The sequence below is a fragment of the Plectropomus leopardus genome, chromosome 13, assembly GCF_008729295.1.
Source record: "Plectropomus leopardus isolate mb chromosome 13, YSFRI_Pleo_2.0, whole genome shotgun sequence".
Taxonomy (NCBI): Eukaryota; Metazoa; Chordata; class Actinopteri; order Perciformes; family Serranidae; genus Plectropomus; species Plectropomus leopardus.
The window spans coordinates 21,703,377-21,727,359 of record NC_056475.1 but is presented as its reverse complement, the minus strand read 5'-3'; the positions used below and the strand labels follow the sequence as shown (position 1 = coordinate 21,727,359).

The 23,983-nt window shown below is 37.9% G+C and overlaps 1 protein-coding gene across 1 annotated transcript in view; it reads left to right on the top strand.

Annotated features, from left to right (window-relative positions):
* The window catches only part of nrxn2a (neurexin 2a), a 125,341-nt gene that overhangs the window by 93,082 nt on the left and 8,276 nt on the right, over positions 1-23,983 (top strand). Inside the window, exons 16-18 of the mRNA XM_042499087.1 lie at positions 5,925-6,106; positions 17,239-17,410; positions 21,578-21,667. Of these exons, the coding sequence (XP_042355021.1) occupies positions 5,925-6,106; positions 17,239-17,410; positions 21,578-21,667 (444 nt within the window). The remainder of the gene's footprint in view (positions 1-5,924; positions 6,107-17,238; positions 17,411-21,577; positions 21,668-23,983) is intronic.

Here is a 23,983-nt window from a genome sequence, read left to right as displayed (position 1 = left end):
ATAAGTATAAATTTACTCTGCTAATGGAAATTATAATCACTGGAAATGGTGATTAATGTGTTATAAGAGAATGAGTAACCGACTGTTTGTTCCCTTCCTTGTGTTCACAATGTTACAGGGGATGTTAGTTGCCATTTGCATGAGTCATGATTAGTAATATTATGAGAGCTAATACTCTCAATCACTCAGGCCACAGGAATTGTCCGATTCCCTTCGACTGAAAGCTCATAGGGGGTGTATTCTAATCTAAACTGTTACGTTGTGATGCAAATCATCACTAGCGTCTCAGTGTATTTTGCAAGTCCTATGAGATGAGCATGTTGCCTCGTCTCTTGCGTATTCAGCTGGCTGAGAGCACAAATGAAAAGGACAGGATGTTTGAGTGGGTAGCATGCATCTTGGCACAAAGAATCCATACTGCTACATTTGTTGTGTGGAGATCTTAAGACACGACAGCCAATCGTGGTCGCTCTTTAGGCATTTCTGAGCTGCATTTACAACGGCACAATGCCTGCAAAATGCAGTATATGATTCTGCTGACCTTTGTAATGTATTAAACACACAATAGGGCTGTAATATGCTTGCAGTTTAAATTTTACCGTGAATATTGCACAGCATAGATAATATTGATGCATAATATGATAGACACCAACAGTATAACAATGTCTAGGTACAGTGTAATTAATTATCAAGGTTCCCAACTAATGATGATGTGAAATATACAGCACACATCACAGTAGAGAATCTCCTAGGGAGCCTTATTATTCAAGCACAGATGCATTGGATGGCCGTGAGAGATGGGCAGAGCGCTCCCGGGAGATGTTCGGCAGTGAGAGAGGAGAGCTGCTTCAAGGGAGAGAACCCTGATGTTTATTGTAGTAATCTTAACAAGACTGATTTACTGCCTGCTTTATTTGACGCAGGTCTACCACAGAGAGAAGAACGGAGATAGCAGGAGGCAGAAGAGGGAGGCAGAAAGGTGTAATGAAATGCTTTAACGTTATGACTAATGCAGGAGTTACTGCCGTCTATAGACAGATGCTTGCGTGATTTCCTGCAGGTGCATTAGTACTCCATATTTCATGATGCACATTACAAGGGTGCGTGTAACCTTTTATCAACCCTTTGACTTTCCCTTTGTCTACTTACGCTCCCACAGCGCTGCACAAAACACCATGGTTCCCGTGTTCATTAGCTGTTTGTAGTGAGGTGATTTCTTGACAAAGGAAAACCTCTTCTGTTGAAAGAAATCATTTTACGCATTTTCAACAGTGTTTTGAAAACACAGAGGCAATTCATGGTTTCACATATACAAACGAAATGTAGCCTACATGTGAATATACGCCTAGTGTTACTCCCAGGGTGTCAAATAACAGTACTCGGCTGCGGTTCTTGGTATCAGATATGGAAGCATGATGCACCCTTTAATGTCAGAATGAGACACACCAGACTTTAATCCAACTCCATCTGCATCATTATTAGACATTTAGAGCAGGCATAGTATAAATTGCTAGAAAGTCTTGGTTGGAGGAGAGATGGATGGGTCCAAAAAGCACAGGACTTTGACCAAGGAGACTAGTGTTGTGTCCCGTGCAACACTAAAAGTCAAGTTAATAGTTATTTGTCGTGTCAGTTGATTGTTCAGTGAGTTGACTGAAGATCTTTTCCTGACCCTGGTCAAGTAGTTTTGTAGACCAAACCAAACCCAAATGTAGCCCCTCTGCATCAATGACTGTAGGACTATGTAAAGATGGATGATGTGTCTCCACTTAACCCCACAGTTCAAATATGAAGCCAAAAGCCTTCTGTATATGGCTGCTGCCATCTTTTGCTAGTGATGTTTTTCTGAGTACCTATTTCTGCACTGTCGAGTTCCAGACACACTCATCCAACCAATTGCAAGCAGCGCCATAATTATAACCAAACAAAAAAAAGAAACACTTAACATATTTCAGGATGAAAATCACCTTCAGAAGCCTTTTGCGACAAAATATGATGAGAAGGGATGAAATTACATTTGAATTTATGCCGCGGTCATGTTATATCAACAGTCGTGTAATTAGAGTTTCCAAATTGTAAGTGGCGTTTATGTCACCGAAAAATCATAATTACAATTTGAAAATTCAGATTTTTCTGGATGCCCAATATTTGACTTGGCACCTACTAACACAGAAGTCCCTGAAAATCAATCAAATTTGGATGCCTCCAATCATCCGAAGAACTTCAGTGTAATAAAAACTCAAATAATATAATTTAATTCTTATGGTGTTAAAATAACAGTGCACAATATCTTAATCGTCAGGCCACCAGCTTTGTAATCATATAACTATCTTGATGACAATCGCAAGTTTTTAATGAGGAAATCTTTCACAAATCTACCATCCATACCATATGACATGAAGGCATTATAAGATGTAAAATCATGAAATAGATTTCATCTATTATGCCAATCCACATTTTTTTCCACAGTTAAAATGTGTTTCACATGTTATAAATTCATGTGTGCCATTTTTTGGAGGCTGCTTGTCAATAGCATAGTTGAGGTCAAAATGATCCAGTTTTGACATTTTCATTCACAACCTTGTTGGATTTAATATGTGTAATGATCTGTCAGGACGGGGTTTCAGGCATCCAAAATTGGGTACAAAAAATTAACGAGGTTTGAGTCTCCTGAGCATCTGATTTAACATTGTAGTTCAAGGCTATATTGCAAAGTGAAATTTGAAATGAGACCTGATGTAAAAGTGGGTCTCAGTTTAAGGTGCGTGGCCACATCACGGCTTACCTGCTTTTTTGGTTTGGTTTCACGAGAACAAACAAAGCTAGAAATCATGAAGGGTTGTACAGTATAATGAAATGCAGCGTTATAGCCTGTTGAAGCCTTAAGTTTTATTTTTGTTGAGATTGTTGCAGTGGTGTACTGCTATTTTGGGGCATACATTATAAGCAGTAGTATAGTAATATTTGATACTAAAAATGTATTAGATTGTACATGGGTTCATAATGTGTTCAGAAATCCATTACATATCTGTGTAGAAAGCAAAGAGATCTAAACTCACTGTAACAGAATGAAAAGTGATTTCATTCAGAAGAAATGAGGGCAGACTAAGAAGCCAGATGCAGATAACATTTACTGAGAGGAAGAATAAAACCACTCACTGAGACCTCTTGATGTAATCACAGTAATGTCACCGGATCACGTTTGACTGCAAATCCCAGACATGAATTAAGATTACCTCAGTAGGAAATAATTTGCTTTATAACTATTACCCGTCCTTTTAATTAAAGTCATAGTCAGTACAAGGTGTTTTCAAGCTAGTAGTAAGTGTTCATTGTTAAGAAAGCATCCAGTCAGCAGTTAGATCCTGTCAATAAGAAACCTGTGTGGTAAGTGCCCATTACACAGCAGAAGAGTACTCAAGTCTTCATACAAGGTTGAAATTGAGGCTACAATTTTGTCTCAAGTGTTTTTCCGTGCTTCACTTAAGAGATTCAGGTACTGGAACATATCAGTTGTAAAAACAACACTTAGATTTCAGGTGTTACAACAAACCCAGAATAACATGTATTTGTGATGTACTATTAAAGGTAATTGTTCTTTCTCCTGTAACGTAATGACCACAAGTCTGTTTTCGAGATGTTTTCATCTGAGGCAGGCAGTTGGTTTCGGTATTTTCAGTCTATAACAGTTGCAGTCCAAACTCCTTGAAAAGAACATCCACCCCCTGAGAAAACCAACTTGAACCTGCATGGACTGTATAAAATGGATTATAGCTCTGATTTTGCCTCTCTCACACAAACCAAAAAATTTTGCTAATTCATATTTAATGAACAATCTGGGGTGACTGAGAGGTTAGGAAGAAATCATATCACATTGTGATAAGGTCTCTGATTTACAAGCTGATCAGCAAATGGATTTTAGCGCAAGCCTTCATGGATTTCTCAGGTATCTTAGCAAGTCCAGTCAGACTTGTAAATGAAGAATTAACACCAACATACCTCATTCATTTCAAGGAGAGCCGAATCTTTCAGAGGACAGATGAATAACTTGCATGATAAAGGTTTAACACTATTTCTTTGCTATTCACTTGCTCAGTAGTGTAATACAGGTGGATGACTTTTCAATGAGGTTTAGAACAATGCTTCTCTAAAAAAAAAACTGTAACTTAATGTTTGCCTCTTTCTTTTTCATATTTTGAATTAAAATGAACTGGACAGTAAAAGCTAACATTATTCTTGGAAGTTACAGGGATGATGCTGCTGCAGTGTTTGTATCAACGCAGGCTCATCTCATGTATTTGTTAAATAAACCTAAGAAAAATAATTCACCAAAATGTATATATAACCCACATCATTGTGTAGGCTGCAATCAAAAGATGGAAGTAGTATAAAGAGCGAAATCCATGTAAGGCGGCAAGTTATGGTGGTGGATGGGTCAACCAAACACAGGACTTTGCACTAGAAGGCTGATGGTTGTGTCCCGTGTGAAACCAAGAGGAATTTGAGTTATTATAAGGTTCATCATCACCATGTTTATTTTCTTAAACCTAACCTACATAACTATATGTTAAACGTCCGGTGTGAAGGATTTAGGGTGATTAGTGGAAATGAAAAATAATAGAATAGGTCGGCTTTTCTTTTTCTTTTTTTAACATGTGAAGAAGTGCGGTGACCCACCGAAAGATGGTCAAGAGGGGCTATAGTCACCCCGATACAATCACTAACCCCCTCGCATAAATAATTGAAAGTAATTGAGAAAGCTTGTTCCTAGTAAATTTTTGCTCCTTAAATTCTCTACTCCCTCAAATTAAAGCTGTATATTTGTCTTTTAATGGGAAAGGACAACCAGCCTACAACAATACAACAATTAATCACCTTACACATATATAGATACACAACACATTAAAACAGTAACTGTACTGGTATACTATTAGTTTATACACTAAAGATAATTACTAAGATTAAATGAAAAATAAGAAACCAAAGCATATCAGTATGTGATTCCATAACTCTTTTGACATACAGTAGTTTTTAACTAGCATATACACTACAGCTGCATAAAAGTATTCCTACAATTCAGCTGTGACATGGTTTTGGTGTGCCACCCCAAGATTTTCAGTGACCCCATCTCTTCGCCCCTATTTAAATTTTCTGGGGGGGGCTACTGAATAAGGGTGGGCGCCCTTATAAAATATAAAATGCATATATGAAATAGCTTGGTAAGTGCTGTAATTACTGCAGATGATGTTTGATGTTGAGATGAAGTAAGTTGGATGAAGAGAGCTGGTGAATGGTAATTACAGTAAATGATACATATTTCATGTTAGGAAAAAAACTCAAGTGCCTTGTCTTACTTTTGTTGCATATGTGACCCTCAAAGAGAAGTACATTATGTTCTAACTGAACTGACAAGAAAGAAGTGGTGCTTTTAATAATGGATAATATAAAATCCTTTAAAAAAAAAAAAAAAAAGAAACAATAAAAACCATACATATGCCAAGTGGTCGGTGTAATCTATGCCCCATGTGTGCTGTCTGTGCTTCACTCTATGAAATCATTGCAGGGCGAAGCTATGCCCTCAGTTTTGGATGTCCTCACTGTTGGACCGAGCCTTGGTGTCTGCAGAGAGAGCCATGTGGAACCATAAAACTGTTTACATCTGTGAATGTAAAGCTTCATCATACTTTGCAAATTAGGCTACTTAGCTGTGATTTAGGAGTAGAGCCGACCTCCCCTAATAAATCTTTTCCTTCCCAGTTTCTCGCTGCCTACTGTGTTATTTTGTTAAATGACTGATAATGTTTGTGTATGACAGTAGGAGGAATCGAAATTTTATCTTGGGGATGGTACTTTAAAAACTGAAAAAAAAAAACCCAAGATATTACTAACAGTTTTTTTCTTTGTTGCTCTGTCTCTTTTCCCAGCTGGAACCACGTACATCTTTGGGAAAGGGGGGGCTCTCATTACATATACCTGGGCCCCCAACGAGCGGCCGAGCACCCGAGCCGACCGGTTAGCCGTGGGCTTCAGCACTCAGCAGAGGGAAGCCATCTTGGTGCGAGTTGAGAGCACCCACGGGCTCGGAGACTATCTTCAGCTGCACATAGTGAGTACAGGAGGCAGATTTTGGGGCTTTAAGCATAAATGTCACTTTTCATATGATCCAAGGCAAAGTGTGCACATTCCCTCTGTAGTTTCCAAATCCAGACACCAGGAAGCTGCTTACATTTCCAAAATTCTGAGATACGTACATAGATAATAAACGTAAGAATGATTACAAAGAGAGATTGACGTATATGATTTGCCTTATATTTTATTTTCATTCAGATTTACAGTACAGTTCAGAAGACAGTTGACTCATAAAAACTGCATCCACAAGCTGAAAATTATGTTTTGAGTATTTGAGAGCAAACATCACTCTCTGTACAGCAAGGCACAAATTGCCCTTAATAGCACAAAGAAGTATTATATTTACTATTATAAACACAGTGTAAAAAAACCCTTTGGCCTCATAAAAATCAGGACAAAGTGAGGTGGGCAGCTAACTGAAAAAGTGGAAACTAGTCCACTCTTTCTGCAATCACACGATAACAAACTCCTAGATCATTTTCTACCAGTTGCACAGGGAGCAGCATTAATGAGCAATATTTTCCAGTGATTGGAAGTAAGCAGCTGGTGAAACATGTTGAAAAATGAAAAACTGAAACTTCAATCAATGGAAAAAACAGCACAAAAAAGGTAAAACTAGAAAATACATTTCTTCAGTTGATATTTCAATAGATGTCTGGCAATTTGAGCTAGTACAACAGCGTCATTCAAGTATTTGGCAATCATGTAGTAGTTACTTCCATGAAACAGGTAGAGAAGATTGCAATGGGACAAGGTTTTAGATAAAAATCTGGCAGCAACCTCCCAGTCTGAAGGATGGAGCTAATGCAGAAGCCAATAGCAAAATTCAGTTGCATATTCATATCCTTGCATATTTCTAACACAATATGTAAAATTTTAATACTTTGCACTCAAATGTCAAGAGTTAAATTTGAATCAACAATCATCAACAACACTACTAAATGCACATACATATTGCTTTTTCAACTGAAAAAAAAGCTGGTTTGGGGGTTTAATTAGTCATAAAATCTCGCGCGGAGGATGCACGCATAGCACCCCATCAAAATGTAAAATCCGCCCCTCCATTATCCCTTCTTGCTGTCGCTTCCCCGTTTTGGCTCTGTTACTTCCTGGCTTAAAGGTGAGGCTATTCTGTCTCCCCATTCTGCAACACATACGTTTTATACAGAACAGCAAAGTGGCAGCAACAGCACAATATCCCCACTTTGAACAGGCTGTGTAGAAAGGGCTTATGAGTCAGATCCAACTCAAGGCTTCAAAACGGCACTCCACAAACCAATGGGTGAGGTCAAGGTAGCCACGTCCATCATTTATACACTCAATGATAAAACCATTTGTTATCCAAAATGAGGCTATGTTCTCCAGAGATATGTTAATGGAGCTCAATAGCGCAAAGAAGCTTGCTGGTACAGTTCTGATCCTACAGTCTTGATTAAACTAAATAAAAAAAAAACCAAAATGAATATAAATAAACCTCTTATGGTCTATTTTTAAGTTAAGTTTTTACTTGTCTGTGCCATTATTCTAAACTTGGCCCAGCGTTTGTCACAGCTTGTATGATTCACTGATTAATGGCATGTGAGTCCAAACACTGAGATAAAATAGGAACAAATAAATTATGCCCACAAGAAGGAGATACAATAGAGCATGAGTCAGTAGACTAAAAAATGTTTTCTGGTGATAAACACGTGTGTCTGTCAGTGGAACCAACTGACTCCTCAGCAGCTGCCAGCAACTGTGTCTTTTCTAGAGGGAAATCAGCCTTTTTAGCATGTAGCCACAGGACAGATGTGCCATGATGAAGACCAGAGGGGAGATCTGTCAAACGTCTGCATGTGGTGTAATAATTAAAATCACACCTGTTGTCAGAGCACAGGGCAAAATTTTACTCAAATCACAACTGGAGTTAGACCCTCATTAATAGACACTTTGTTATAACCATCAAAAAACAGCTTTATAAAATCATAGATCCCATCCCCACAAGCAGAACATTTTCTGCATTTAATATTCATAAATTATTTCCAAACTGCACTGAAATGTTAAACTATTTCAGAACCACTTATTGGCTGAAAAGCAGTATCTCTGAATGTATTTGGGGAAAATCTACTAAAAGCATTTAAAGTATACACACACACAAACACATACACATGTACACACACATATATGTGTGTGTGTATATGGACCATCTCTTCATCATTCGCCTCATTACGCCTCAGCACGTTAATGAATCAAAGGTGACATCACACTCACCATTTATAATGTATTCCAGTCTAATCCAATACATTCATTAATATTAACAGTATTATCCTCATTATCCTCATTATCCATGTTATCCTCATTTTCACGTTCATGCTTGTGATTTGGGTTTCTACTAGAACAAGTTTACATGCTTTAATGTCCAAAAAAACACTTATGTTTATGCCTGAATAGACCTGTATTCTGTCTCTGTCTGAAACACTCTTTTTTAGCACCTGTATCTTTAGACCCCCCCTCTCCAAAAAAAACCCAGTCTGCTTGATTGGTCAGTATTTCAGGGTCTTCAGTAGTGTAGCATTTCTTTGACATTGCAGCCCGCAGAATAACTGAAGCAGCACTTTCTGTCTTTATAGACTGAATCCCAATTTTTGTTTACAATAACTTGCGGGTAGAATATCCCTGCGTCACGCACATAAAATGAAATGGCGCTGAGCAAATGCTGTCTTAATTGTCCAGTTTTTTAGCCATCTAAGCCCACCTTAAAAATCATTATCACAAGTGTGCGCTATATTTACTACCTTGCCATAAAACAGCCGTTATCTGATGGTTAAATGAAGCCGTTATTACAAAGCTACCTGACTTTTTTACCTTTTACTAAAACAGTCATTTTACTTTGAAGAACAGTTGCTTGTGTTCCGTTGCGTCAGTCATTTAGTGTTTAAGGTAAAGTGGTGGTGAAAATATTCCAAAGCCAGCGCACGCTTAGACTGATATTAATTTTTTGGTGGCTAAAATATGTTTTCCAGTGTCCCCTGTCCAAAGCAGTAGATTGGTTATTTTCTGTGCTGTAGATTTGGTTTATTAAAGACACTAGCAAGGCAACACAGAACCAAAAATAGACATAGCAAAACAATAGATAGGTTGGACCACCATGTTTAACTATATATCTTTAAACAGTTATGGCTGAAAATGACTGTAGAAATAAACAAGTTTGCAAAAAAAAAAAAAAAATCTGTAATTCAAAACAATTGCCAGTTGTCAGAAGTGTTAGTGGAAGTTTTAGCCGACGTTACAGTTATTCAGTTTATATTGTATGTTGTGACATCACGACTCCACAAAAGCTCAGAAGACTCATTTAAAGGCACAGTTGCTCTTATATTAAAAAGATGAAAAGAAAGAAGGAAATCAGACTTGTCAGATGTGGCTTTTAGTTAATATTCAGTCACATTTACTGTTTAAATTTGGTGTTTTATGATAATTGAGGGAAGGATAAGGCAGTATAATATGGACACTAATATTCCGTTGCAAAACTGAAAGCTGAAACATATTGTGTAGCATTCAACAAAAACGGTATTTGTGTCTGTTTGAGCGTCTGGCTGCTGCACTTATCAGTCACTAGACGTGTTTGGTACAAATATCCTCCCCTGGATGTTTTTCAAACTGTCTCATTTAAATTATATTTCCAGTTTTTAAAGTGTGAAACTGACCTTGCCAGCTTTGGACTGTTGCTAGTAAATGCAAAGACTGCTGCCTGCGTGCAAAGCCAGCTGAAAAGATTTTTTTTTTCCCCCAGCATCTGCCAAGTCCTTGCACCCTGACAGATTGCTTACTTTGACACGTTATTACTGCTCAGCGGAGGGGAATCAAAAAGAGTTCAGAGGCTGTTGAGGTTGTCTTTTTTGGTTTCTCAAACTAAGCTTCATAAAATCATTCTTTCTTGTTTTGTGGAGACCCAAGTTGTCATTTGCTGTAGTTCATCTGTGTTTATTATTAATTCCACATTTGTCTGTTTCCTTCCTCTGCTTGCTCTTTGAAAAAGATGAAGACTGTTAAAACTAGGTGAAGACAGAGAGAAGCGGTGCACTGGTCAAAATAACAGCGCCCACAGGGGAGAGTTGAAAATAGTAAAGGACACGAATGATAGATGAGTTTTATTGCTACATGGAGTTGGGGCTTTCTGGTGATGTCCCTCAGAACAAAATTCACTTCTTATAATTGTCCTCGGATATCAAGATTTCTTTTCAAAACCACAATATGAGGAACAATGACAGTGGAGCTTCATTAAGAGGGATGAATCATGCAATGAAGGGGTCAAAACTCCACCATAACAAACTACATTGAAAGTAATGATGAGAGCACTTTCATCGTTTGAAGTGCTCTTGATTAATACATATGACAATCAGCCAATTACCAAAGTGCGTTGTGAGCCTAATTGCCATTTTTGGGGTATTGTGTTATCTTTATGTTCACTCCATGCATAATGTTAAGTAATTGTATAGTTTGGAAAAGGGGACAGAATTAAAAACTTTTACTTCATCTTACTTCTTTGTAAATATGGTGATTTCCTTATCACAGTGTTAAAGCATTGTTTGTTATTTTGCAGTTGCATTAGAAATTAGTTTGTCTTGTCATATTGTAGAATTAAAAGTAGCTGATTGCTTGTGAAACATTAAGCAACATAACTCAGTTATGCAAATAGCTCTAGGCATTCATTTTTATATGATGTGAAAGAAATATGGGAATTCAGTAACACTTTCTCAGCCGAGGTCAAACTGTAAACAAATTCTGCACCCAGCCATTGCTTGAATCTCTGTGGGCTTCAACGGATTTATAGTGTCTGAACTGTTCATAGATATACGCACTTATTTTGTAAACAAGATTGTTGGTAGAATCCAAGTACGAGGTTGGATGCATCAGTGTGGGGTCAGCACTCCAACTTTTTTCTCTCAGTGTTGTTTTATAGATAACAGTTTAGCCAAATAACAGTCTGTGGCATCCTTGCTTAGATTGTTTTCGTATAGTACTCACTCAGTTTGTGCCGAGTTCTCCAGTTTGACAGTTTAATTGGTTGGATAACTTACCAACTTGAGTTGTTTACTGTACGCTGTACCTTCAAAATGATGCCTCAGTAACATCACTCATAATAAGTCCTAAAACCCAGAAATCCTTCAGCATTTCAGTACCACTGGTTCCTTCGTATCAAAGTCAGTGGGTTTTTTGAATGGTTTTTGGTTCAAAGCCTTAAGTAAGGTCCAAAGAGACTTTCAAGTTTTGTTCTATGACATAAAATATATCAGTAAATACCCCGCTTGCGGGCCTCGAAGCTTTAATGTGTCTCAAAAAAGGAGATTACTAACAAGTGGCTTAATGAGAATACAGAATGTCATCATGTCGAAATGCATGTAACATGGCACTACAGCCTCATAGTGATGGTGATGCAACCATAGTGTGGTTTGTTTTAGCCCAGCAATAGCTTTTTATTTCTGGCGATTGCATTTAGGCTTCAAAAATCCTGAAAGTGGTGTTTATCTAGCTAAACAAACCGTGTCGATATCATAACCATTATCATGAAGTACGTGAATGTTGGTCTACCACATGGCTTATTTTCTGCAATGATCCAAAAATCAATGGAAAAATATCATAGACTTTTTGACGAGGGGACCAGGGCGACGTTAGCTTCTTGCTTCCTGGGGCACTCGATACTAGACACATGTAATTGACCAAGACCGCAATCAAGATGAACAGTCGTATTAGGGCATTATAATCCCTTTAAATTAGATGTCACATTCAAGCATGGTCAATACCCTCATACTTCCATGTGTCCTTTATGATGTCATAGATGCAGCCAATAGATGGCGCTAACAAACGAGGCACCGGTGAAGAAGGTCATGATGATATACCTTTTAGATGGTGGTGGTCTGTACAACATGTGGACAGATAATTATTTTCACTATATTATTGATTAATTCTGTACTGCCATTTCTTAAATGTGTAGTGCTCCGTTTCATCAGTAAGCTTTCAGAAAACATGCACAAATATGGATGAAATGAACACAAAGTATGAGCAGAAGACTCTTTCCATCTCCGTCTCTGTATCTAACGTTGAGCATGAATGAACCCTGAGTGTACCACAAGATAGATCATTTAGAAAAGATTAAATTTTTATAGCTGCAAATGTAGCATCTGATTGTCAGTGCTGATAATGCCTCATTAAAACAGGAAAAAAGAATAAACATCACTTATTACTACAGAAGATTGCTGCATTAAAATGGTCACAACTGAAAGTGCATCTTTGTAGATACATACATGAGCTTCAAAGACCAATTACTGAAGAAACAAGCCATATTCACCAGAGAGTACATTAGGCTGATGCTACTTTCAAATGGTCATGTTTTAATGAGTGACTAAACAAACACATAAGATTCACTGTGCAAAATGATGACATTTAGAGATATTGAAGAAGCAATGCCAAGCAAGCAGTAATTACAGGATGGTGAGTTTTGAGTGGACCTCTGATGCCGTCAGGTGATTTCTTATGCATTTTTTAATAGGAGCGTCCTTCTTCGTAGATACGCTTCATAGAACGCTTCACACAGTATTCATGAATGTGTATATTTCAGGATGGCATTGTGTGTGCTCTTCCACACACATTTAGATTTCTCATTTCAAATTTATGGTAGATAAGTTTGGCACAAGCCTGTGTGCTGTGGTTACTGAACATTATAACTATAAAAGAATGCTCATTTTGTGATTGCAATCAGAGTTTCTCCCACAGCTGAGATAAATGTTACAGTTATAACTAGATATTTTCAGATAGAGCTCATTTCAGAGAAAATAGGTGCCTTTGATCATTTGGGAAATGTGTAACGGTTCAAAGGAATTAGAAAACAGCTCACATTATGGAGCAGTTTGAAGGTTTTTTTTTCAATATTTATAATGATCTGTCATTTCCATCCAGTAATCTCCTTTTAAAAAAGAAAGCAATAGACACTCGTTTCCAGTGCGGGATTAAAAAAGCGCTTTACAATTGTTTTTATTTACTAGGTTCCTTTTATGTTATGCTGTGCTGAGTGTGATGAAGAGGCACCTCATCATATGGGAATAGAAAAGATAAGTCCCTGAACTCTCAAATAATCACCTGCTTCTGAGCAGAAACCTCTGGTAAAGAGTTGAGTATCCAGTGCAGAGAAAGACAGTTGGCAGGTAGCAAACAGAGACAGACAGATATACTTGTCTTCTTAAAAGAATCATGATCTGTCCACTCTGTGGGCCGTTTAAAAATGTATCAGGTGTCCCATCATAGAAAAATTCTCAGTGCCACAGTGCTTTTAGGTTTTCTTTTCATCTCATCAAAACTGAATCCCTTTAATAATAATATACCCTCAATCAATCCTTTCCCCTGAATTAGAGTCAGCTTGTTAGAATTGAGATCCCACAGTGAGAGCTTCAGTGGGAACAGCAAACACGTTCTCCATCAGAGTTGATGTCTAAACAGCTAGGTGGGAGACTGCGCGGCTTTTCGTGAGGGTATGCCTGACTAGCTTTATACCCCAAATACATGGGCATTACAAAAAAAAAGTGACCTGGAAAGGCCAAGCTTTGTTTACTAAAACTGGGCTGTAGCACTGTTGCTTCGCCAGCTGTCAAAAGGTGCTTTGGGGCTGTTTTGAAATCACGCTGTAAGACCGAGTAAGCAGAATAGAAGCAACTCCTTTGCTGGAGAGGGTTCTGGCCCTGGGGACCAGGGGCGTCGTAGTGGTGGTGGGGGAGGGGGGACTACCCAGAGCCCCAGTGGGAGTGGGGCTTCAAAAAGCCTAGAAGAAAATGTTTGGCTTTGTTTGCAATTTTTATTTCAAAGTGATTAGTACCATAACTAAATTAAGCTCTCCACCGATCTTAGCTAATTTATGCAATATAAAATGTCATAGACTTATGCTTATATAGTTAGAATGTTGTATTTGTAGGGAAAACATGTCTAGAAAAAGACACTTTTTGGTGAGAAATGTTGTGAGTTAAAATGGAGCTAAATTTTGTGATGTTACTTTTGTTAAATGTTGCTGTTGTTTCTGGCTACATGAGTAGAGGAAAACTCCACTAGCCAGTATACTAATTTGTACAATGTAAAATGCCATAGGCTTCTGCTAACAACAGCAGCATGTTGTATTTGTGGGGAAATTTGTGTCCAGCAAAAGACAAGTGTTTTGTCTGTGAATGATGCGAGTTATAAAGAAGCCAATTTGTGTGTAGTAAATTTTGAAATTTTTGCTAGTATGTTGTATTTTATGCGGATTTTAGGTCCTTTAGAGAAACCCCATTGCCAACTAGAGTTTTGGAAATGTAACTGTGACATAGGCAAGACAAGGGCAGACAAGTATAACTGTGCATAACAGTGTAGCCTATACACACACCACACAACTATAATTCCACCTTTAAAGGTGCAAAATAGTTCAGTCCGCCTCTGCACTAGGATTGGTCTCTAAAGCTGAGTGACTCCTTATGCTGCCCCAGTGCTGCACCCACATACACTGTCTTTCCCCAAGAATGGGAATTAAAGCTCCAAAAAAGAAAAGAAAGAAAGAAAAAAAGATAGCAAACTGACTTAAAAATAAATCAATAAATCAAAAGGTGTATGAGAGAAACGTAGATCAAGATAGGAAAGTGAAGGGGGCCCACAGAGACTGCCCATGCATAGGGTCAGGAATTTGGTGCCACGCCCAGGCTGCTGGAGACGATAATTGTTGTCCGGAGGACATGGGCTGAGTTTGAACTGAGGCTGCGTTACTCTGTGGTTGCCTAATGAATACTTTGTAGGAAAAGTGACTAAACCAAACTAGTTGTGCTGCATGTGCAGAATATAAACAAGCAAGAGACATGAGAGAATTATTACAGACAATTAATATTATGTATATAAAAAAGGTGATAAAATTGTAATTCTCAACATACATTTGTATAATTAAAATGTGACTTGGAAGTCTAACATCATGCTGATTCCCACTAACATACAGTAACACTGACTTTAATTAACTCAGTCTCATAGTGAGTAACTGTGAGTGGGCAGACATTTGTCATGAAGGGGTTTCATCTTCTTTTAGACTTGTGTGAATTTCATTATGCAGCCGTAGTTCATGCGCCATAAATCAGCCGCACATTGTCTCCTCCTGGGTTCATGGCAACTTTCAAGTGATTACAGAATTTACAGACATTTCAGAGAGCCATCGACCTGCTGCTGACCTTCAATATAGAGACTCTGTTTGGAGATAGAGCTGCTTTGTACGGACTAAGTTGAAAGTTGATTTCTCAGGCTTAAAATTATATTATTAATGGTACGTTCAAGGTCTCTGAGGACACTTCACACTTCTGTACTTAACACCAACTGTGTCAGCATGAATAATTATTTCACATTCAAAAGGTTTCCAGAAGGATTTTACATATGATTAGGGGGTGAGAGCAAAGCTCTAAGACAGGTTTTACTTACCACAATGGCAGCCACCATCAAGGGAAGAAAAGAAGCATTTCTGTGGGCATATTTAAAATTCACATCTTTCAGTCAGTAATGCAATATTAAAAGTATGAGAGAAAGGGAGCAATCAGTTATATTGAATAGCGCAAGAAATGCACCCTGGAAGTCAATTCTGACAGAAAAGGAAGGAAATCCAATGTAATGCAAGACCCACCGTGGGAGATATTAATGTCTGTAAGACCAGTAAATATTGTGTACACCGTGTGCCATGCAGGACCAGCAGTCTGCAGGATTTCATTTCAATAAAACACTATACCAGGCAATTTCACTGTTTACCTCCCCTCCTTCCTCCGGTTAAAGGTGTGATATAGTGCAGCCAGCTGCAGGAGGAGAGGTTGTTTGAATAAAAACCTGCAGACTTTAGGAACCACTGAATGACACTGGGGAAGCTACACAGCCTGGAAGCCACTTATTAATACCATGTAATGGTAATGAGGCTTTCTGATGTGCACAACATGCCACAAAACAACACACACTCATCGCAAAACCCATTGACTGCTGGTCTAATTAGTGAATAGGTCTGCAAAAACAATGATTTTCATTATTGATTTATCTCTTGATTGTTTTCTTGATTAATCAGTTAGTTTTTTGGTCTATGAAATGCCAGATATTTTGTGGGAAAAAAAGAAAAAATGGCAATCAGTTTTCCCAAAGCCTAAGATGCCATCCTCAAATATTTTGTTTGTCCACAACCCAAAGATATACAGTTTACTGTCACAGATGAGCAAAGAAAACAGAAAATATTCACATTTAAGAAGCTGGAATTTTACCTTTTTTTTCCTTTAAAATAAAGACTCAAACCAATTAATTGATTATCAGATTAATTAGCGATTAGTTGGTAGCCAGCTAGTCAATTAATCAATTAATTGTTGCAGCTCTACCATTTAATTACATTGAAATTTTGTTCGTCGATCTAACTTCGGGCTAGCAAAATGTGTTCTGTGTCATACTGTGATGACTGACGAGCCTTCCGTATTTTAGGATTTTCATGTTCTTTGTGTTTTCATCATAGCTACAAAGGTTATTATTACTGCGGTCTAACAGCTTGTAGATTGTCAGCAGTGTTCAAGTGTAATGTCGTGCTTCTCTGCAGATTCGTGTGCTGTTTCTCTCAATGTGTCCACACATTAGTGCTTTGACCTTGTGTTGCATTCAGAGAGACTGCAAGGCAGCGAATGTACAAAGGCCAGACAGGCACAGTGACCCCACACAGTTTGTTTCCAATGTTTCTTATTAGTGCCACCCAAAGGCTGGCTGGAGATGCAGCTTTGATCTTTGAGGAAGGTTGGCAGGAGCAGGGAGAGGCTGACAGGGAGAGAAGTTGGTCAACTAAAAGAGAAGCAGAGGGATTCTGTCAGGAGTGATCCACATCAGGAAACCTGAGCCGACTGCTGAGAGAGACTGATGCTGAACCCTTAAGAAAGAACTAAACATACTGTCTATGTCACAAAAGATCCACTTTTACCGCTTAAACAAGGTTTCTGGCTCGACAGCCCTGAAGTCGACAGAAACTCTATACTCTGCGTCTTTTGAGTGGATACGATATGAAATATTTTCAATTCACATCGTTGTTCATTTGTTAAATGTGTCACATGTGTTCTTTTTCACCTGCAGGATCAAGGAAAAATTGGTGTCATCTTCAATGTGGGGACAGATGACATCACCATCGATGAGCCTGCTGTCATAGTAAATGACGGCAAGTACCATGTAGTGCGCTTCACACGCAGCGGTGGCAATGCCACTCTCCAGGTGGACAACCATCCAGTCATTGAGCGTTATCCGCCAGGTAAGACTGATGGGACACAACTATGTGGTTATATATGATACACAGAGAGATGGCATGGAGCATCTGGATTATCGAGAAAGGATTGCATGTCTGCCTATCAAACATAAATCCTCGAATGAGCTCTTGTGAAATGTACTGTTTGCAAAAAAAAAAAAAAAAAAAGATTGGCAATTTACCCAGTGGCTCATTTTAATTCAGCTTTCCAGTCTAGTTATTTCATCGCTCTGTAAGCTATCTATTAGGTTGCCGCACACATACAACCGGACATGCCATATTGCATAAACAATATAATAATCTGAAATTGATACATTTGCCTCGAGCTGCCCTGCTAAGCATATCTAGCAATGAAAGAATTTTCATCAGCCGCTGTCCATTTTGCTGCCAGTTTGGCGGACAGGTGGGAAGGATGTCACAGATGAGAAAAAGATCTTAATTTACAGTAAATTAAGGCAGCGTTTTCCCTTGGTTTTTCATAGGTATAACATTGATATGTAAATGTATGTGCATATGGAGCCCAAGCAGTATTTTCTAGACTAAAACATTGGCTGTATATAAAGATGGATGACGCATCACCACTTCCTCTCAATGTGAAGCCAAAACATCCGGTTAAAGGGGAGAAGTGAGGGCTTCTTATTGCGTCATATCATTAGCATACAACACATGCACAGTGAAAGCTAGGCTGGTAACCTGTTATAGAACATATGGGATGATTGATTCATTTCACTAAGGCGTCCACAGTGTGCTGTGGGGCAAAATATATTTACACGGTATGAATAATAATTCAGCAATTATTGAAAAAAATACTTTCTATATAAAAGTACTCTATTGTATATTGGCCACCATCTATTCAAGTGTGTCCAAACTTTTTTTTAGGCTGAGCACACCCAAGAAGGCTCTCTAGCACACCAACTGCTGTAACCCTCCAACCTCGCAGCTTCTGGTGCATTTTACATGTGTCATACCCCACAGTTCCCATGGGTCAAATAGTGTTTCCCAGCCTCCTTTGAATAGCCTAGGATACAGCTACTGCCATTTTGAGCTGGTGACATCACTTGGAGTCAGACTTTGTGCTGTATCAAGTTCCCTCCCATACGCTCGTCTGGCCAATTGGAAGCAAGTGCCATTGATTGTGAGCACACAGCTGTCAATCATGAAACACACATAAATGCTCAAAATAAACAACATGGAACCATATGACTTGGCAGGCCCTGATGCACCGCCTCAACTCCCATTGTGCATAAACTGAGTGCATACTCTTTGGTAACATAGATAACAAAGCAACAATCCTCGGAACATGGCGACCCAGTCCCACATGATTTGACATCAACTCCACATTCTCTATTGAACCGCTAAATTCTTGTTGACATTAACATTTTTGGAGTGAACGTGCTTACATTTACATTCATCCGTCCGCTGGTGAACACTAAGAAGGTGACCTTTCCGTGATGTCTGTTTTGCATAAACAGATTGATGGATTTGGCTGAATTTATCCTGTATTCCATCTGTGAAAGGGCTCAGGTCTATAATGACTGAATCATATATGTGTTTTACATTGCAGTGTAATGTTATGATTGGTGTCCAGGTAGCTGTTAGATGCTATGACATAAAATATTGTCCCTGAACATAAATATAATGAGTTATCCTGCCTGGGGATAACAGTGTTACCGGGTGTATCTTGCTATATATTCCAGGTGTCATTATGTCCTAATCAACATATGAAATGATCAATTCCATGCATGGAAATTGTATTCTGACTTTATAGCTTTTGGATAATACAAATACATTGGCATTGCATATTAAATGCTGATGAGATCTGCATAGACACAAAGGCAAACAAACAAAATACGAATACATAGAGAAGATGCATCTTGCGCACACAGATTTTCAATGTCCAAAAAGTTTTAAGTTCACCCACCTTTGTACACAAATGCCTAATATACACATAGACAAGAAAAAAACATACATAATGTGATCACAACCGGCTGTGCTTTAACCTGCTCTGAACCAATCAACCAATTAACCTTATTTAGAACAGGTGCACCAGCTGGCATAGCGGGAGGAAACCAAGTCCCCGCTCTGCCTCCAGCTGGTGCTCAAAGCATACACGCACATGCCATAGTCGTACATAAATCAGAAACTGTGTAATGATGATGGCCATGCATGTAGTATATACGCTTTATGTCAGCTTCCACTCAGGAAGAACTGCTTTTTAAAACATTTCTAATGACTAAAGCACATATCTGCAGTCATGAACAAGGATACTTTAGTGTAAACAGAGTGAATATCGCAGAGGTGACCGTTATGAGTGTAAGGAAACATAATCAATCTTTTTGGGCTTTAAATGGACATTCAAACACATAAAGTACCACATTTCTTATCATTGTGTGCAGCAAAAAGTACAAGGGCACTGCCTGTAGCTCTCCAAAAGCTCAATGAATGCTTCACTTATTGTAAAGCCCGCTGTATATTAAAGCTTACAGTAAAAGCATAGTCTTGGTAAGCTTCCCTTTAATTGTCATGCAGCGTCATGTACTGTGGCTGCTTTTCCATGTTGTGCTGTAATCCTAATCCTTTTTATCCATTCATTGTCCAACATCATGGTTGACTTTAAACTGTTATATATTTCTCTATTCATTTTTATGTATTTACATTTTTTTATTCATAATATGTGGGTCACACATGTTTGCAGATCATCTGTTCTTCTATAAAGAACTACATGCACCATACGCATGCAATAATTCATAAAGAGTGTCAACAAGAATTTACTGTTTGAATAAGAAATCTTCTTCAAAAAGTATTTGTGGCACTAATATTAACTGAGAATTCATACAGTTGGAGTTTGTATCAAACAGTATATTTCATGAAGTAGTTTTTCTTCTGTGTTTGCATGTGTTGAATAGAGAGCTGAAGTCTTGCCCCATGTGCAACCTGGTATCATTGTCATGTGAAAGCAGCTTCTGTCCCATTAGCCTTTTTCCACAATGTCATTTTGCATTTTGCATCAGCCAAAGCTTATTGACTACTGGACTTATTAACACAGTCTGAAAATATTGTATAAACACACACCAATACACATATAATTACATAAATATCTCCTACATATATATATTATAGTTTGGGATATAGACATGCAGTTCCAGACCTAGCACATTTTGCACCCTAAGCAAACAATAATTAAAACATTACTATTGTTTATTAATCCTCATCATTATTATTTTTATTATTATTATTATTACTATTATTATTAGTTGTATCTTTTACATTTTTCAAATGTATCCGTAAACATCAAGGGCTTATAAGATCCGCACAAATAAAGGACGAATAACAAATAACAATGAAAAACAAACAATAAGAGAATACAGTATGTACAGAGTTTAAAAAATTCGTTTTTCTCTTGTTTTTGTACTGCGCCCCAAAAGGAATCTATTATTGTTTTTTTTCTTGTTTGTTTGTTTGTTTGTTTGCTTGTTTTTTGATGCCCCCCCAAAAAAAATTTGTAATGTTGGCAGCGTCCTATGGAGGGCACCCTAGGTGGCTGCCCATGTTGGCTATAGGAATATCCGCCACTGTAGACATGTTTTGAAAACCTCATGGAGCTGCAGTAAAAATGAACTGAATTATCTCGGAGTATATTATAACAAATCATTGTTCAACAGACATGGGGTAAAACTTTGGCCCTCTATGATGACTTCAGTCAAATTTAAAGCCTAATAACTGTTTCTGCTCTAACAGAATGCGTATATTTGTCTATATGCTGTTACTGCTGTAACTGTTTTCCTGACTGTCTTTGCTGAAGTGGCTGTTTTTCTTAATGCTTTCTTGTGTTTACTTGCATTAACCTCTTTTTATACAGTGCATAAAATCATTTTGACATAACTGTAATACTGTAATTGCTATTTCCTGAAGATAATGCTTTGCTAAAAAAAAATTAGCTAAATACCTCTAACTAGTGTAGCAGATTATAAATAGCCTAAACATTACTCTAATTAGCATTAACACTGTAATAACTAGATAACACTAAGTAAAGCACAAGTTTCTTTTAACTCACAGCTGGGTTAAAATTGATAACTTGTTAAACCTGTTAGCCATTATAACTCTGTTTCTAACCATGTGATCTTTCAGCTTGCAGACTTTAACCTTTAATCTGTCTCTCCAAATTCTTTGAAGGACACTATGATAATGAACGACTGGCTATTGCTAGACAAAGAATCCCATACAGACTTGGTCGGGTAGTTGACGAGTGGCTACTCGATAAAGGTAAAAATTAATTGATTAATTAATTAATCCTTGAAATAACTACTAAATAACCTTCCCCACATGAGAGGTGCAGTGCCAGAAGATAAGGGTGACAAGGAAGTTACCTGCATGTAAACACCTGTTTTAATTGGACTTTGTATTGGCTATGAATTTTGATGAGCGCAGTGAAGCTTCAAGTGGAACTCAAAATAAGTGTCAAAACACTCATGCCATTTATTCTTTGTCATCCTTACACCTTGTGGAAAAAGCTGCACCTTAACAAAGATTTTAAACCAATTACCTAAAAACACATAACCCTTGTCTAACCCTCTATCGCCCCTCTTAACCACTGTGTGTAATTAGATACTGTGTGTAATTATTCCACGTAAAAATCATTAAAATGCTGTGTAACCTCTACATAAACATCAATTAAACTAACATGTGACATAAGTGTACTCCGAAATTGAATATTCAAACCATAACTTTTGGGTGTGATCAAACCAAATTCTCTTTCTTGTTCCCTGCAACCTTGTACTGCCTTACAACGACCACGTCAGACTCCCAAGCTCAAGTTTTTTGCTGCGACAAAACAGTCCTGACAGGCTGTTAAAGTAGATCACTGTTTGCAGCCAATAAGTTTGCTAATAAGTATTCTCCAGAGAAGGGCCCATTACTGCAGTCCTCCTCCTCTGATGTAACACTGCTTATCAGTGAGGCTGCTGACAATGGTGCTGTTAGATATCATTGCCCCTTTCAAGAGGTGAAACAATTAGAGTAAGAGAAGCCCAGAGCAGAGCATGTATCAATGGCCTAATGGCTAAAGAAGTCAGTGGAGGGAAGAGTGTTTGGCTCTTATTGTCATTAAGCTTTACACAGACTGACATATAGTCAGACTGCCATTTTAATAATTTGCCCATCTCTTCAAAAAGCAGCCATAAGATTCGCATCCTTGCACCATCTGTTCTGGAGTTAAGAGATAAATAAATATCCTGGAAAAAACATCTGCTCTTTTCTCCCTGCTGGTGAATAAAGAAACACTCTCTGGTCAGTCTCTGTTGTCTTAAATTAGACTGTTTATTAAAGTGATGCTACCAGGAATCAGGCTCCACACATCAGATTCTGCATAGAGTCAGATTGCTAAGCCCCCTCACCACAGGCTTAGTTATACCATGAGTGGATTATAAGACAATGGGGCAGTGTGCACAGACATGTAAAAGACCCCACCCACTTTCCTACATGGGAGACTTTGTCGTGACATTGCTTCCTTTTTGTTGTAATCATTTTCTATCTCTTCATAGTCGTTTTTTGTAATTATTTTGGTAATTTTATTTTATTTATTTTTTACCCCCTTTTGTAAAAAATGTGTGTCTCTTTTTGCTTGTTTTGCCCCTTTTTGCAGTCATTTTGTGTCTCTTTGATAGCATTATGTTATTGCTTTTTCAGTTATTTTGTATCTATTTGGAATTGTTTTTTATCTCTTTGTGTTTGTTTTGCCCCCTTTTTGGTCATTTTTTGTCTTTATTGGTTTGTTTTGTGTCTCTTTTTAGTTGTTTTGTGTCTGGTTCAAGGTCATTTTTGTCTTTTTTGGTCGTTCTGTTTCTCGTTCTGTTCTTTTTGTGCCCCTTTTTTTAAAAATGTTGTCTCTCTGTAGTCAGTCGGTATCTTTTTGGTTATCTTGTGTCGGTTTGTTTTGCCCACTCAAGAAGTTTGCGTTTCTTTGTAGGGTTTTTTTTTCATCCATCTCTTTGAGGTACTTTTGTGTTGTTGTTGTTGTTGTTGTTGTTGTTGTTGTTGTTGTTGTTGTTGTTGTTGTTGTTGTTGTTGTTGTTTGGTCCTTTGTGTGTCTGTTTGTAGCCATTTGTCTCTGTCTGTGTTTGTTTTGCCCCTTTTGTAGTTACTTTGTCTTTTTTGAGATAGTTTTGTGTCTCTTTTTATTGTTACATTTCTCTTTTTTGTCATTTTGTGTCTTCAAAAGAGGCAAATTTGTTGCAGTTATTTTGTATGTCTTTGCAGTTCCTTTACATCTCTTGTTTGTCTTCCTGGTCAGTACATCTTAATTTGTGTCACATTTTGCAGGTGGGCCTGTGCACAGTAACCCTGTTTAGTAATCAATCTATTAGTTATACCCAAGTTGCCAAAAGAACAAAGTTTTAAAGAGAGCAATCTTCTTAGCAAGCTTGTCTTTCTTAAATAACAAAAACCAGTTCGAACCAGTTCCCAACAAGTATATCTCAAGAAATTGAGTCACCCTAAGCTCCTCTAATCTTTATGACTGGACAGTCTGACCCTTCTCTCATGTTAAAGGTTGCTTTCGAGTTATTCAACAGATGAAATAAC